Here is a 14,006-nt window from a genome sequence, read left to right as displayed (position 1 = left end):
AGACATGTCTCCTGTTTGTATCTTTCTTAATGCGCGCTTTAGGGTGTCTACAAACCGCTCTGCCTGTCCGTTGGACTGCGGATGAAATGGTGGCGTAGTTATATGTTGAATGCCGCGGCTCTCACAGAATTCCTTAAATGCATCACTTGTGAATTGCGGCCCATTGTCACTCACAATTGTAAGGGGCATTCCGAAACGTGCAAATAATCCTCGTAATATGGCAACCGTAGCTCGTGTGGTAGTTGTGGAAGTTTTTATAATTTCTGGCCACTTGGAAAACGCGTCCACCACTACTAGGAAGTAGGCGTCCTGAATTGGCCCAGCGTAGTCCACATGTAGTCGTTGCCAAGGGCCGTCTTTCGCTGCATCATCGCAGCGGCCATCGCGATGGCAAAGGTCCGGGCTTCTGTGGATGGATTGGGCCGCCGCCACCGCCAAGACCGAGGCCCCCGGCTGCCGTCCCATCAAGGGGGCCGAACTGTGATGAGAATACAGGCGGTCCGCGAGTCCCGGTTCCCACCCCAAGTGTTGTGATATGTTGCGCTACTCAACAACGGCCAACAACGCGGGAAGGGTTTAAGCTTACGATGTAGGTAAAAACCGTGTATTCACTGATAATGTCGTTGCCCTTCTGCCTGTTCGTACCGAGTGCCCGACCGTCGCTCGGTTCCCGCTTGATGCCCTCTCATTCTCCCGAGAGACCCGACCTCCTATACTCACACATCACACGAAGACCCTTGCCTGTCGTCGGTGAGTGGCCTAATGTGTTAGGCAGGTTGGGCCATAACATCTCCCCCTTTAAAACACGAACGCGTCGAACCATCGCGGGGGTCTTCTATTCCTTGAAGACCGACGAGGTGAACGTAACATGGTAGTAATGGTCTCCGGGGGTGCCGTCCGCTCCGGGGAGAGTGGTTGAGGGAGAAGGTCCGAGCACGATCCTCCTGACGTATCGGTTAGTGGTAATTCATCGCTCACCAACGGAAGTTTCCATTCATCCAGTATAACATCAATGGGTAGTTGAATGGATTCGCTACCTGGCTGCAGTATCGATCCTTCGATGGGAAGAAGAGGGATGTCCTTCGATGCTCGCTTCCGCATTTGGTTTTGATGTCTTCGGAGCATTCTGCCATCTGACCCTTTTAGTTGATACATGACGTTCCCCAACTTACTTATCACTTCAGCCGATATCCATCTCCATGAATTCCGCCCATACACTTTTGTTAAAACAGCGTCACCTGGCATAAATCCTCCATAAACGATATTAGTTTCCCTTTCAATTACAGTTGGCGGGCGCAAAAGATCGAGGTGGGTTCTAACGGGAAACTTAACCATCAATTCCCCTGGCGTTTCATTCCCCTCAAGCGCCGGATTAGGCGTGGTACGATAAGACTGCAGAAAAGTGTCCAGCGCCTCATCTATAGACATGTCTCCTGTTTGTATCTTTCTTAATGCGCGCTTTAGGGTGTCTACAAACCGCTCTGCCTGTCCGTTGGACTGCGGATGAAATGGTGGCGTAGTTATATGTTGAATGCCGCGGCTCTCACAGAATTCCTTAAATGCATCACTTGTGAATTGCGGCCCATTGTCACTCACAATTGTAAGGGGCATTCCGAAACGTGCAAATAATCCTCGTAATATGGCAACCGTAGCTCGTGTGGTAGTTGTGGAAGTTTTTATAATTTCTGGCCACTTGGAAAACGCGTCCACCACTACTAGGAAGTAGGCGTCCTGAATTGGCCCAGCGTAGTCCACATGTAGTCGTTGCCAAGGGCCGTCTTTCGCTGCATCATCGCAGCGGCCATCGCGATGGCAAAGGTCCGGGCTTCTGTGGATGGATTGGGCCGCCGCCACCGCCAAGACCGAGGCCCCCGGCTGCCGTCCCATCAAGGGGGCCGAACTGTGATGAGAATACAGGCGGTCCGCGAGTCCCGGTTCCCACCCCAAGTGTTGTGATATGTTGCGCTACTCAACAACGGCCAACAACGCGGGAAGGGTTTAAGCTTACGATGTAGGTAAAAACCGTGTATTCACTGATAATGTCGTTGCCCTTCTGCCTGTTCGTACCGAGTGCCCGACCGTCGCTCGGTTCCCGCTTGATGCCCTCTCATTCTCCCGAGAGACCCGACCTCCTATACTCACACATCACACGAAGACCCTTGCCTGTCGTCGGTGAGTGGCCTAATGTGTTAGGCAGGTTGGGCCATAACATCTCCCCCTTTAAAACACGAACGCGTCGAACCATCGCGGGGGTCTTCTATTCCTTGAAGACCGACGAGGTGAACGTAACATGGTAGTAATGGTCTCCGGGGGTGCCGTCCGCTCCGGGGAGAGTGGTTGAGGGAGAAGGTCCGAGCACGATCCTCCTGACGTATCGGTTAGTGGTAATTCATCGCTCACCAACGGAAGTTTCCATTCATCCAGTATAACATCAATGGGTAGTTGAATGGATTCGCTACCTGGCTGCAGTATCGATCCTTCGATGGGAAGAAGAGGGATGTCCTTCGATGCTCGCTTCCGCATTTGGTTTTGATGTCTTCGGAGCATTCTGCCATCTGACCCTTTTAGTTGATACATGACGTTCCCCAACTTACTTATCACTTCAGCCGATATCCATCTCCATGAATTCCGCCCATACACTTTTGTTAAAACAGCGTCACCTGGCATAAATCCTCCATAAACGATATTAGTTTCCCTTTCAATTACAGTTGGCGGGCGCAAAAGATCGAGGTGGGTTCTAACGGGAAACTTAACCATCAATTCCCCTGGCGTTTCATTCCCCTCAAGCGCCGGATTAGGCGTGGTACGATAAGACTGCAGAAAAGTGTCCAGCGCCTCATCTATAGACATGTCTCCTGTTTGTATCTTTCTTAATGCGCGCTTTAGGGTGTCTACAAACCGCTCTGCCTGTCCGTTGGACTGCGGATGAAATGGTGGCGTAGTTATATGTTGAATGCCGCGGCTCTCACAGAATTCCTTAAATGCATCACTTGTGAATTGCGGCCCATTGTCACTCACAATTGTAAGGGGCATTCCGAAACGTGCAAATAATCCTCGTAATATGGCAACCGTAGCTCGTGTGGTAGTTGTGGAAGTTTTTATAATTTCTGGCCACTTGGAAAACGCGTCCACCACTACTAGGAAGTAGGCGTCCTGAATTGGCCCAGCGTAGTCCACATGTAGTCGTTGCCAAGGGCCGGAAGGTTTCGGCCACGGTGCTGGTATTGCTTGAGGTGGTGACTTGGCAGCCGCTGCGCATAGTTCACAAGTAGCTACGTACTGTACTATTTCATTGTCCATCAGTGGCCAGTACACATAACTTCGCGCAAGCGATTTCATCCGTTGGATTCCTGGATGACCACGGTGGAGCTGTTCCAAGCACTGTGTTCGCAGGTCTGCGGGTATAACCAGCCTCTCCCCGAACAAAATGCACCCTTTTTTTTTTTTTTTTTTTTTTTTGTTAACGAAGAGTGAGCATATTCTATCCCCCTCTCCGACTCACCCAACTCGGCCGGTACGCTTGTGGTGCGTATTACTTCTTGCGGAGTCGTGTGTGCGGTTGCACCCTGGGTCACGACTAGGCTTGGGCAATTTGATTCTTTTCAGTGAACGCGTGCGATGTAGTTCGTTCAGTGTGATGAACTGAACGCGTGCGGTAGGTCAGTCGCTCAATTGGAGCTAAGTACCTTTTTTTAAATATCATGTTTAATTTTATCGAGATTTTAATGCAAGAACAGAAAGTTATTGCTTTTAAGGCTGCATTTTTAATTATAAATACAGTCAGTCCGAGATACGCGGTTCATGCATAACTAGGTAACAAGGTTTTTACATTAAACAATTTATGTATCACAATTCATGCAGACAATTTGAAAATTTCTGGTTTTTAAGAGGTCCTCAAATTTTTGGTAAAACAGTAATTTATCTTGCATTTGAGAATCCTTTGAGCCAATTATGCTAATTGCACACAAGAACTTACAAAACGTAGCTCGAGAACAGACTGTATATACTTAAGTTGATTTGTAACGAAAGCTGATCTAAACGAGTAAAATCTACAAGCTTTCTCTTTTATGTTGCTGTGCGCTTGACGAGTTCTTTTTGTGCGACTGAACTAACTGAACGCGCGTGCGGCAGTGTGCGGCAAGAGTTCTTTTTGTGCGACTGAACTAACTGAACGCACGTGCGACAGTGTGCGACAAAAGTTCTTTTTGTGCGGTAGTGTGCGACTGACCCCACTGAATACGAGGGCGGCAGTGTGCGACTGAACTAACTGAACGCGCGTGCGGCAGTGTGCGACAAGAGCTCTTTTTGTGCGGTAGTGTGCGACTGACCCTACTGAATACGAGGGCGGCAGTGTGCGACTGAACTAACTGAACGCGCGTGCGGCAGTGTGCGACAAGAGCTCTTTTTGTGCGGTAGTGTGCGACTGACCCAACTGAACACGCGTGCGGTATGTGTGCGACTGACCCAACCGAACATGCGTGCGGCTGTGTGCGAATGACCCATCGGCTGTGAGTGTTCTTTCTCACTCAGTATGGGGTCAGTGTGCGGCAGGAGTTCTTTTTGTGCGGCTGTGTGCGATTGATCAATCTGACCACGCTAGCAATATGTACATTCTTTCTCGCGCAAAGTGCGATCGATCTTCTTGTGTCGTTGTGTGTGACAACAGTTAGTTCAGTTAGTTCTGTATGCGTGCGGAAGACCTACCCGTTCACTTTTTTGCGTGCGGCGATCAACCGCACACTATAATGAACTGAGTGTGCGGCATAGGTCTCACACAATTGTCCCATGCCTAGTCACGACGCATCTTCTGCGGCGATCTGGTCTGCTGATTCTGCTTATTACGGTGCTTTCCGTGGTGCGACGCGGTCCCTTTGGTCCTATCGCCCACACTTCGGGTGGGCAATGGGGGGGTCTGCATCGTTGGTCACCACTCCAAGCACGTAAGGCAGTTCTCCTGAAACGAAATTTTGACAGGGGAAACAAGAGAAGGAGAAAGAGATAGAAGAAAGCTGAAAATAGAGGAGAGAAAAGAAAAAAAGAATGCTGGAAAGAAACGAAAAGAAAGAGATAAAAGATTAGTAACTTTCCAGCTTACGGTAGCCCTTGCGGCGCGGGTTGTTGCCGTGCCGCAGGGCCTGAGGGACCCCCATTTGCGTCCCTCGCCCGACGTCTGGCCCGCCTGCGTCGCCTTGCCGTTGGTGGACGCTCAACATCCCATCTCGCTTGGAGAGTGGAGAAGATTGTCCTGGCGGCGGCGCGGACGGCCTCCCACGTATCGCTGCGGGCGCACATTTCCGAGACAATGTTATCCATTGTTACTCGGGAATGGCACCGCTGCTGCATTTCATTCCGGATCCGATCGAACCGTGGACAGTGGAACAGCACGTGTTCGACGTCTTCCGCGGCGTCCCCACATTCAGGGCAGTTGGGCGAGCCTTCCAGGATGCCTTTCTCGACGAAATAGGAGCGCAAGAACCCGTGCCCCGTGAGGAGCTGGGTGAGGAAAAAGTCGACTTCCCCATGCTTGCGGCTGACCCAGAGATTAATGTCTGGAATCAGCCTCCTCGTCTTCAGTCCTGGTGCTCCTGGTTGCCCTGCACCCGTTGTCCACTGGTCCTGCCAGCGCCTCATCGTCTCCTCCCGTTGCCGTTTCCGTATGTCCGATTGAACACCACCGCTCGCTGCCTTTTCGTCGTGGCAGCGGATATCCTCCTGCATGAGGAGGACTAACGGGGTGGTGTTGGCGACAACGCAAGCAGCATCGTAAGAAACGGTCTGGAAGGCGCTGGCGACTCGGAGAGCCCCCGGTCGATGCGCTCTTTGGACCGATTTGCGATGGGTCTCCTTGTCGAGCACCCATCGCCCCCAGGTGGCAACTCCGTATCGGATGATACTGTTGCCGACGTTTACGAGCTGTCTCCTACTGCGGCTCTTAGGACCACGCTTGTTCGGCATCAGGCAGGTCAAGGCGTTCGTAATCCGTGAAGCCTTATTGATCACTCTTTCCAGATGCCGGCTGTGGTGCTGTTTGCGGCAGAGGTCCACTCCCAGGTACTTCAGCGTTTCCGTGGATTGGATCGAGTGACCGCCCGCATGAAGCTCTGCGAGCTGCGGGACATGATGGGTACAAAAGATCATGAACCCGGTCTTTTGGTGGGCAAGTTCCAAACCGACTCCTTGCAGCCACCGCTCGATCCTCTCCAGGTTAGCCGTTGCTAATGCGCTGACCTGTTCCGTGGTCCTTCCCAAGAATGTGAAGGCCACGTCGTCAGCAAACCCGATGATGTCCGCTCGTGGTCCTTCGAGCGGCAAGCGGAGTAAGTCGTCGTACATGACGTGAACAAAATGCACCCTTCAACCGTCGATAGTGCCTCTTTGCGGTCATGGAAACGCGCTAATTCCGAGCCGTAGCTAGTCTCACGCGGCCAGCCTTCTTGTATATAACGATAAACCTCTCGCAGCAAAGAATCCGATTGCGTACTTTGTTCTACGTCTCTAAAACAAAGAGGAGAGGAATTAATTATTGCATTCACTGCTACTGACCTTACATCTTCCTCCAAGCTAAGGCTGGCGATTACGCATTCGCGTTCCGGTTTCACGTGGTGTCTTATAAGCCGCGAGAGGATGTCTGCATTCCCGAAATGTCCTGATTGCACGTACAGTATCGGACAGAAAGATAGGGCATTGGGTTTTTAACGCACCGTGCACCCGTGGGGCCAAGTTTATGTGTGGTTTGTATGTGTTTGTGTTTGTGTGTGTGTATGTGTGTGTATGTGTGTGTGTATGTGTGTGTGCATGTGTGTGTGTGTGTGTGTGGATGTATGTTTGAATGTGTATTGATGTGTGTGTTTGTTTCACAAGTAGGTCGTTTCGGATAGATTTGTAAGTAGCTTTTTTGTGTTTTGGGTTAGGTTTTTGGTGTGATAAGCAGGACCACCGCCCTCGCGATCAGTGTGTTTTCGATATATTAACAATGTTACGGTCTTCTTTCGCCGTGGTCTTCTGAGGACGTCCGGTTGACTTGCGCGTTTCGGTTGTCCAAGCGCGTTTCAGTTGTCTAAGCACGTTTCGGTTGTCCGAAGCGCGTTTGCCACAAAAGTGCGCGATCGTTCCATTACGAACTCGATCCTTTTGCGCTTAATGCCAGCAGCAGCCATTCGCTTTTACATATGGCGCTGATAATCGGTATAACGTTTACCTCGACCCATTGTTACTAACATTGCTTGCTTGGACCGTCAAGAACGCGCTGGTTAAAAACTTGGACACGGCTGATCCCGTGCTCTGCCTGCGTTCTACTTCTATACGCGATGAATTACATCGTTGTCGAGCAGCGAAAACATCGCATGGATAAAAACTATCAACGAGTACGCGAGTAAGCGTCTTCCCTTCAAAATCGAGAACAGAATACTGCCGCGCTCATGAAACAAAACGCCCATTGAAAAGAACAACTGCGCGCCAGCTCAATGCACGCACAAAGTTTACCATTCGCACACAACGTGCAACGCAGAGATGCACGAAGGCCTTTCAATGGCGTGCACTGGAGAAACACCTGTGAGAGAATGCCGAGGTTATTGCTATTGTGCGTGTGTCCATTTCGCACCGGTGTCGCATTCACATTCATGAAACAGCACACCTGCGTTTTCGTCCGAGGAACAAGGGCTGCTGTCGATGCAAACTTTAGTTTTTATCCAAGTGTAAACGCACAATGTTTCACATGATAACACACATAATAAGAATAATTTCAACGCAATATGTCATCATGGCAAGCTATGTTTTTCAGACACAAACCCGCGCACTTGCAAATACACATTAAAAAGCACACTCACTTTCTACTACTACACACACACATGCACACACACACACACACACACACACACAAACACACACACACACACTCACACACACACATACACACACACATACACACATACACACACACAAACACGAGTAACGTGGCAAAACAAGTGCACGGTGCATTGAAAAAAAGGGTCCTATCTTAATGTCCGATACTGTACTCAATAGAAAAGTCGTACAGCTGCATGGTCAGGGCAAATCGCTGCAATCTGGTAGCTGTATAGACGGGAATGCCTTTCTTCGAGCCAAAAATCCGGAGCAGGGGACGGTGGTCTGTTTGGAGTCTGAAATGACGGCCGTATAGCATCTTATGAAACTTGGTAACTGCATAAACGAGGGCCAAGCCTTCGCGATCAATCTGACTGTAATTAAACTCCGCCTTGGTCAGCGCTCATGAAGCATGCTGTATAACCTTAACGCTTCCATCTGGAAATTTATGGCTAATAGTAGCTCCGATTCCAACGGATGAAGCGTCTGCTGATACAATTATTTCTGCCGTAGGATCGTAGTGTGTTAATAGCAGCTCTGATGACAGTATTTCTTTAAATTTCTTGAAAGCTGCTTCGCATTCTGTTGTCCATTTAAATTGTTTTTCGTTCTTTAGAAGATTATCAAGGGGGAATCTTAGATCGCGCATCATTGGAACAAATTTTCCATAATAATTAATTGCCCCTAGGAAAGATCTAACTCCGGCAATATCGGTGGGGGCTGGTAAATTCTGTATAGCGCTAATATTTTCAGGGTCAGGACGTATTCCCCTGCCATCGATTACATGCCCGAGATATTTAATCTGACACATTTTAAACACACATTTGTCAGGTCGTAATGTGAAACCAAATTCCTCAATTCGTTTTAGTACAAGATTTAGCGTATTATCATGGTCTTTATCTGACATGCCTCCAATTATGAGATCATCCATATAGCCGCAAACTCCTGTTATTCCTGCCAACATGGTATCAATCAGTTGTTGAAATGCTGCTGGGGCTATTTTTATGCCGGGCGGTAGACGGTTGTAGTGGTATAGCCCACGATGGGTATTTATTGTTAGCAGCGGGCGAAATTTTTCATCAATCTGCACCTGAAGAAAAGCATCGGAGAGATCAATCTTACTGAAAATTTGGCATCGGGCTAACTTAGCAAAAATGTCCTCTGGCAGTGGAAGCGGGTACTCATGTGGTCGTAGGATGTCATTCAGCCCTGTCGAGTAATCACCGCAAATCCTGATTTTTCCATTTGCCTTCCGTACAACCACTATAGGGGCAGCCCAATCCGAGTAATCCACGGGAGTAATGACTTTCAGGGCTTCCAAACGGTCCAGTTCTTCATCGACAGTCTGTAGCATTGCATAAGCCACGGGGCGCTTAGGACGAAATACAGGGTGACTGCCCTCTTTTGTTTCCAATTTTATGCGCGATTTTAAACAAAGCCCCATGCCCTTGAAAACTGTCGGAAAACGCTTCTCCCATACTGACTCAGGTGTACTCACCGCATCGATGTTACTACAGAACTGGTCCATCGGGATTGATCCGAGCTCAAAAGCTTCCACCACGTCCGCTCCCAGCAGGAAAAGGTTGGCCCGTGCGACTCGGATTGTTGCCTGTTGGGTTCTAGAAGCGATGGTTATTGATGCATCAAACTCACCCTTTAGTTGCAGATAATTTTGCGAGGCTGTCTTCGCTTTTACTGTTGCTGCCATCAACGGAGGCTGTCCGACATCCCTCCATAGCCCCTCGCTGATCACTGTGATATCGGACGCCGTATCGAGCTGCAGCTTAACAGGTGTTCCATTTATCAACACGTTCACATATTTCCGCCTTGCTTCTACGTTGCACACATTTACGTTTACGACTCGCGTTGCAACTTGTGTGCTCCCTCTCTTGTTGTCCTGTCGCTGAAATCGATTTGCTCTTTCACAATATCCTTCCCGATGTCCATATCTTCCGCAATCCGTGCATACGTGTGACTTATATGGACATTCTCTCTTCCAATGGGGACCACCGCACGACCAGCACGCATTCGTTGGCTTTTGTAAATACATGGTGTTTCCTCTGGGATGTGTCTGAGTTTGTTGACCGAAAGGTTGGTACTGCTGCCGATAAAACTGCTGTTGATGCGATCTTTGGCCACCGTTTTTCATCGCAAACACTCGTTCTCCGTGATCATTAGCGATCAACGCGCTATCCACCTTTATATTAGTTATACGCTGGCATTCCGCCGATAGTTGCTCCAATGTAACGTCATTCTTCTCCTCAATGCGGGCAAGCAGCCGATTGCGCATGTCGGTATCGATTTCTTCCTTAAGCCCGCACACCAGGATAAGGCACTTAAATTGCTCCTCATTCATCCCAGCGAACTCAAAATCGACACACGCCCTATTCACACGGCAAGCAAACGTGAGCAGATCTTCTTTGCACGATTTAGCTATCTGCATACACTTGTAGCGTTTGCTTAGTAGAGACTCTGTTCTGCCGAAAAGCGCCGTTAATTTTTCAACTGTCTCATCGAATGACATGTCACGGGGTGCGCGGGGTAAAATAAAACTGGTATAACGTGCATGTTCTACGGTGCCCAGCTTACGTCCTAGGAGCCTTACTTTTGCACCGTCGTCGAGTCGGGAAGCGTCCCGTAGAAACAGATCTTCATACCGCTCAAACCATGCCTTAAATGTTGCTCCCGACTCTGCATCATACCGGAATTCACTTATATTGCTTGCTAAAGCTTCGAGGATAAGCTCGGGGTTTGTCGGTGTCGAACTTTGTTGCGGAGGCTGTGGATGCTGTGGCTGCTGTGGATGCTGTGGCAACTGTGCTGCCGGTTGCTGTTGATATTGCAATATTTGCGTCATAAGCTGTTGTTGCTGACTCATTTGCTGCTGCAATAGTTGAATCATCTGCGAAAGCCCAGCGTCCGGGCTCGAGGTCAATGCACCTTGCTGCGATGGCGCTCCGGCCATGTTCTGCGACTGTGGCTGAGCTGGTAACGCTGCACTGTTTGGCAATGGCTGTTGCTGTTGCTGCTGCCCGTTGCTAAAACCCGCGTTTCCCCAATTTTGCGATAAATGTCGATGTTCTTCATCCTCCATCATTTCGTCCAGGTTTAACATCCTTCTACGCTTACGCGAAATTGTCCCGTCTTATTAGCGCGATACACACAATATAAAAAACTTAGAGTTCCATAAACGACACACTTTTAACAAATAGCACGCAAATTAAAATTCGTCGGGTTCGATAAAAGAAATAAATACTTGTTTGGAATAAAATAGTCTCTCTTTTCTTTTACTCTCGTCGCCACTGTTGTGATATGTTGCGCTACTCAACAACGGCCAACAACGCGGGAAGGGTTTAAGCTTACGATGTAGGTAAAAACCGTGTATTCACTGATAATGTCGTTGCCCTTCTGCCTGTTCGTACCGAGTGCCCGACCGTCGCTCGGTTCCCGCTTGATGCCCTCTCATTCTCCCGAGAGACCCGACCTCCTACACCCACACATCACACGAAGACCCTTGCCTGTCGTCGGTGAGTGGCCTAATGTGTTAGGCAGGTTGGGCCATAACACCAAGTGCCACAAATCCACTAAACGACCACTAAACGGCTTCTAAACGACTCAAGTTCCCTTCCTAAATGGAATATAGAAAGACTTCGTTTAGCAGACGGCAAACGACTCATGCATTCTAAAAATAGCAAAAAAGCTGGTGGCGCTATCTGTTGGTGGGATACCCCAACCAGTTGAGCTTCATCGCTTGGAGGAGAGCTTTTTCATTTCCTCTGTACTGTTGTATGGTTTCGCATTGAAGTTATGCATCGCTAGAACTAGAACGGCGATACGATTGTTTAAATACTAAACTCTAACGGAAACTACCAGCACTGAAGCAAGTGAGATTGGAGTAATGGTCGTTGGTGTTGATATCCACGTATCTGACCACACGACCATTCATATAGATTTTTGCTCAGAAAGTTAGAAGGCTATATAGGTCATGATAAGATGAAACTTGTCAAAACACATTGCAAGAAAAGGATAGCAATATAATGATGAGTTGTTGTAATACGTCATCTATTGATCAAACCAATGAAGCTGTAGAGCTTTCATTTTTTTTTCAATTTTCCAGTCGTTTAAGCTTAATCACGAAACCCCTGGGCAAGAACAACAACAACTTCCATGGGAAGTTTTATTAGAAGAAGTTGGTACTACTGCTGCAGTGAAACCAGCCGGCAATCATGTTGCTATTAATTTGAACTCTACGGTGCCAGCTGATGTTCCTGTTTTTGAAAATCCGCCAACCGAATTTAACCCGCCAACAACCAATGAACAACCATCTGCATCAGCATCGGAATCCATCGCATCCGAATCCGTCACAGCCGAATCTATTACATCTGAATCCGTTGCATCCGAATCCTTCGGAAGGTTACTACGTCGTTCCGTACGAACACCGAGAATCCCTCGATGGCTCTCATCATACGACCTTTATTAAAAAGAGGAGATGTAGTAGGCTATGACTACCAATCAGTGGGATTTTGCCTCAGCAGAATTTCGCTTCCTAGGCATAGTAGCCTATGCCTTCTTTAGTAATAAATCAGTTCATAGTTAACCACCAAACGAGCAAGTTGGCTTTTATTTGCTCTCCGTGTGAACTGTAACATTTTCCATATAAAAAATTTCAAGTCATGAGATTTTTGGGAATTAAAAAAAAACGGTTTTCCATACGCAAGCTTTTTAATTGAATTGTCTGCTAATTAGATACTTAAGTATCGAGCGTTCAACTAAAAAACTGTTGTTATGAACCAACGCAAGATGATTCACATGAGAACTAGATTTAATGATGAAAACGCAGAACGAATTTTATAGCAAATAGAAAGAGAATTATGTTGTCAAAATTAGGAATAAAGAAAACTCTCTTCCGTTACTACATCCAAGCGAATAAGACGTGTGGTTTCTCTTAGCTCCGAACATAACCATAGTAATTTACAACAAAAACATACCAATTAAAAACCGTTCAACTATTGAATTCTGACTGTACGCAGTTTGCTAAATTTGACAATTATTTGAGCAAATTGTAATGATTCGACACATCAATTGTAAAATGCCAAATAATTTCCGTTTTGACCGAATGTTAAAAACTATTTAAAAAACTTTGAAACTGTGATATTCAGTCAGAACAGTGGCGGATTTAGGGTATCGGGGCCCTAAGCGGTAAAAGAAGTTGAGGCTCCGTGTTGGTGTCGACCGAGGGGGTGAGGGAGGGGATATTGTATTTGGCTTTGTTTCAAACTCACCTGGCGACCTGGTTTGCTGGCGAGGGGGGGGGGGGGTTAGTTCGCGTACCGTTAAATCCGCCACTGAGTCAGAATCATAGCAAATGATCAATTAAGTGGCTAAAACCACCCCTTACTAGCTAAACTACATGAAAATTAGTGATATTTTGCCTGGAAATCATGACCCAAGCGCCACCGATTGAGCTTAAACGACTGGAAAATCAAATATCCATAGAAAAAAAACGAAAGCTCCATAGCTTCACTGATTTGCTCAATAGATGGCGATTTATGACTCTTTATTATATAACTGTCCGTTTCTTGGAATGTGTTTCGCCTAGCTTCATTTAATCATGGCCTATTTACCGGGAACGCATAAACTACGGGTAATCGGGAACGCATAAACAGTGTGGATTAAGGGTATCGGGGGCCCTAGGCGGTAAGACGAATTGATGCCCCCTGTAAATGGTAAATGGTGTGGAGGGGGAGGGGGGGATGGTAGCGGCACTAAACTTGCTGTTGGGAGAACTTGCTGCTGTTGAAACAGTAAATTGCCGTCGGATTGCCCCTGCGATCATCAGTCACAAGCTTTAAAAATTTAGCTGCCGGGGGGAGGGGGGGGGGGTGGGGGGAGTGCAAATGATTCACCAGCCTCGGGGCCCCAACGTCCATCCTTCCGGGGCCCCTGGTCGCTAGTATTCTGTCCATACGACATACTATAGAATAGCGTTCTACGGGGTCCCTAAATCGGCGGGGCCCCAGGCGACCGCCTAGTCCACCTACCGTTAGATCCGCCACTGCCAGTCGGAAAATCGGAATTCGGCATGCTCATTTCTGATTTTCTCCCGAGATTTTTTCTGTCAATGGGGGTCTTCACAATTCTAGTCAGTTTTTTGTATGGAGTTT

General features: G+C 48.0%; 2 protein-coding genes and 1 pseudogene across 2 annotated transcripts; all 3 read right to left on the bottom strand.

Moving 5' to 3' along the window:
• Positions 1–798: 798 nt before the first annotated feature.
• LOC125907275 (uncharacterized protein K02A2.6-like) lies at positions 799–1,887 on the bottom strand. The gene has a single exon (XM_049608534.1). The coding sequence runs from the start codon at positions 1,885–1,887 to the stop codon at positions 799–801; it is 1,089 nt and encodes a 362-aa protein (XP_049464491.1).
• Positions 1,888–2,220: 333 nt separating this feature from the next.
• On the bottom strand, positions 2,221–4,787 carry LOC125907365 (uncharacterized protein K02A2.6-like). The gene is made up of 2 exons (XM_049609036.1): positions 4,775–4,787; positions 2,221–3,479 (listed from the first exon to the last, which is right to left on the bottom strand). Exons 1-2 carry the CDS (start codon positions 4,785–4,787, stop codon positions 2,221–2,223), a joined length of 1,272 nt encoding a protein of 423 aa, XP_049464993.1.
• A 3,209-nt stretch (positions 4,788–7,996) lies between these two features.
• Positions 7,997–10,957, bottom strand: LOC120956335 (uncharacterized protein K02A2.6-like; annotated as a pseudogene).
• Positions 10,958–14,006: the final 3,049 nt, after the last annotated feature.

Source organism: Anopheles coluzzii, chromosome 3 (assembly GCF_943734685.1).
Source record: "Anopheles coluzzii chromosome 3, AcolN3, whole genome shotgun sequence".
Classification (NCBI taxonomy): Eukaryota; Metazoa; Arthropoda; class Insecta; order Diptera; family Culicidae; genus Anopheles; species Anopheles coluzzii.
This window is presented reverse-complemented; position numbering and strand designations above follow the sequence as displayed.

What these genes read in the sequence shown, in the direction of transcription:
- LOC125907275 (XM_049608534.1), bottom strand. Translation starts at nt 1,887, where the DNA reads ATGGGACGGCAGCCGGGGGCCTCGGTCTTGGCGGTGGCGGCGGCCCAA.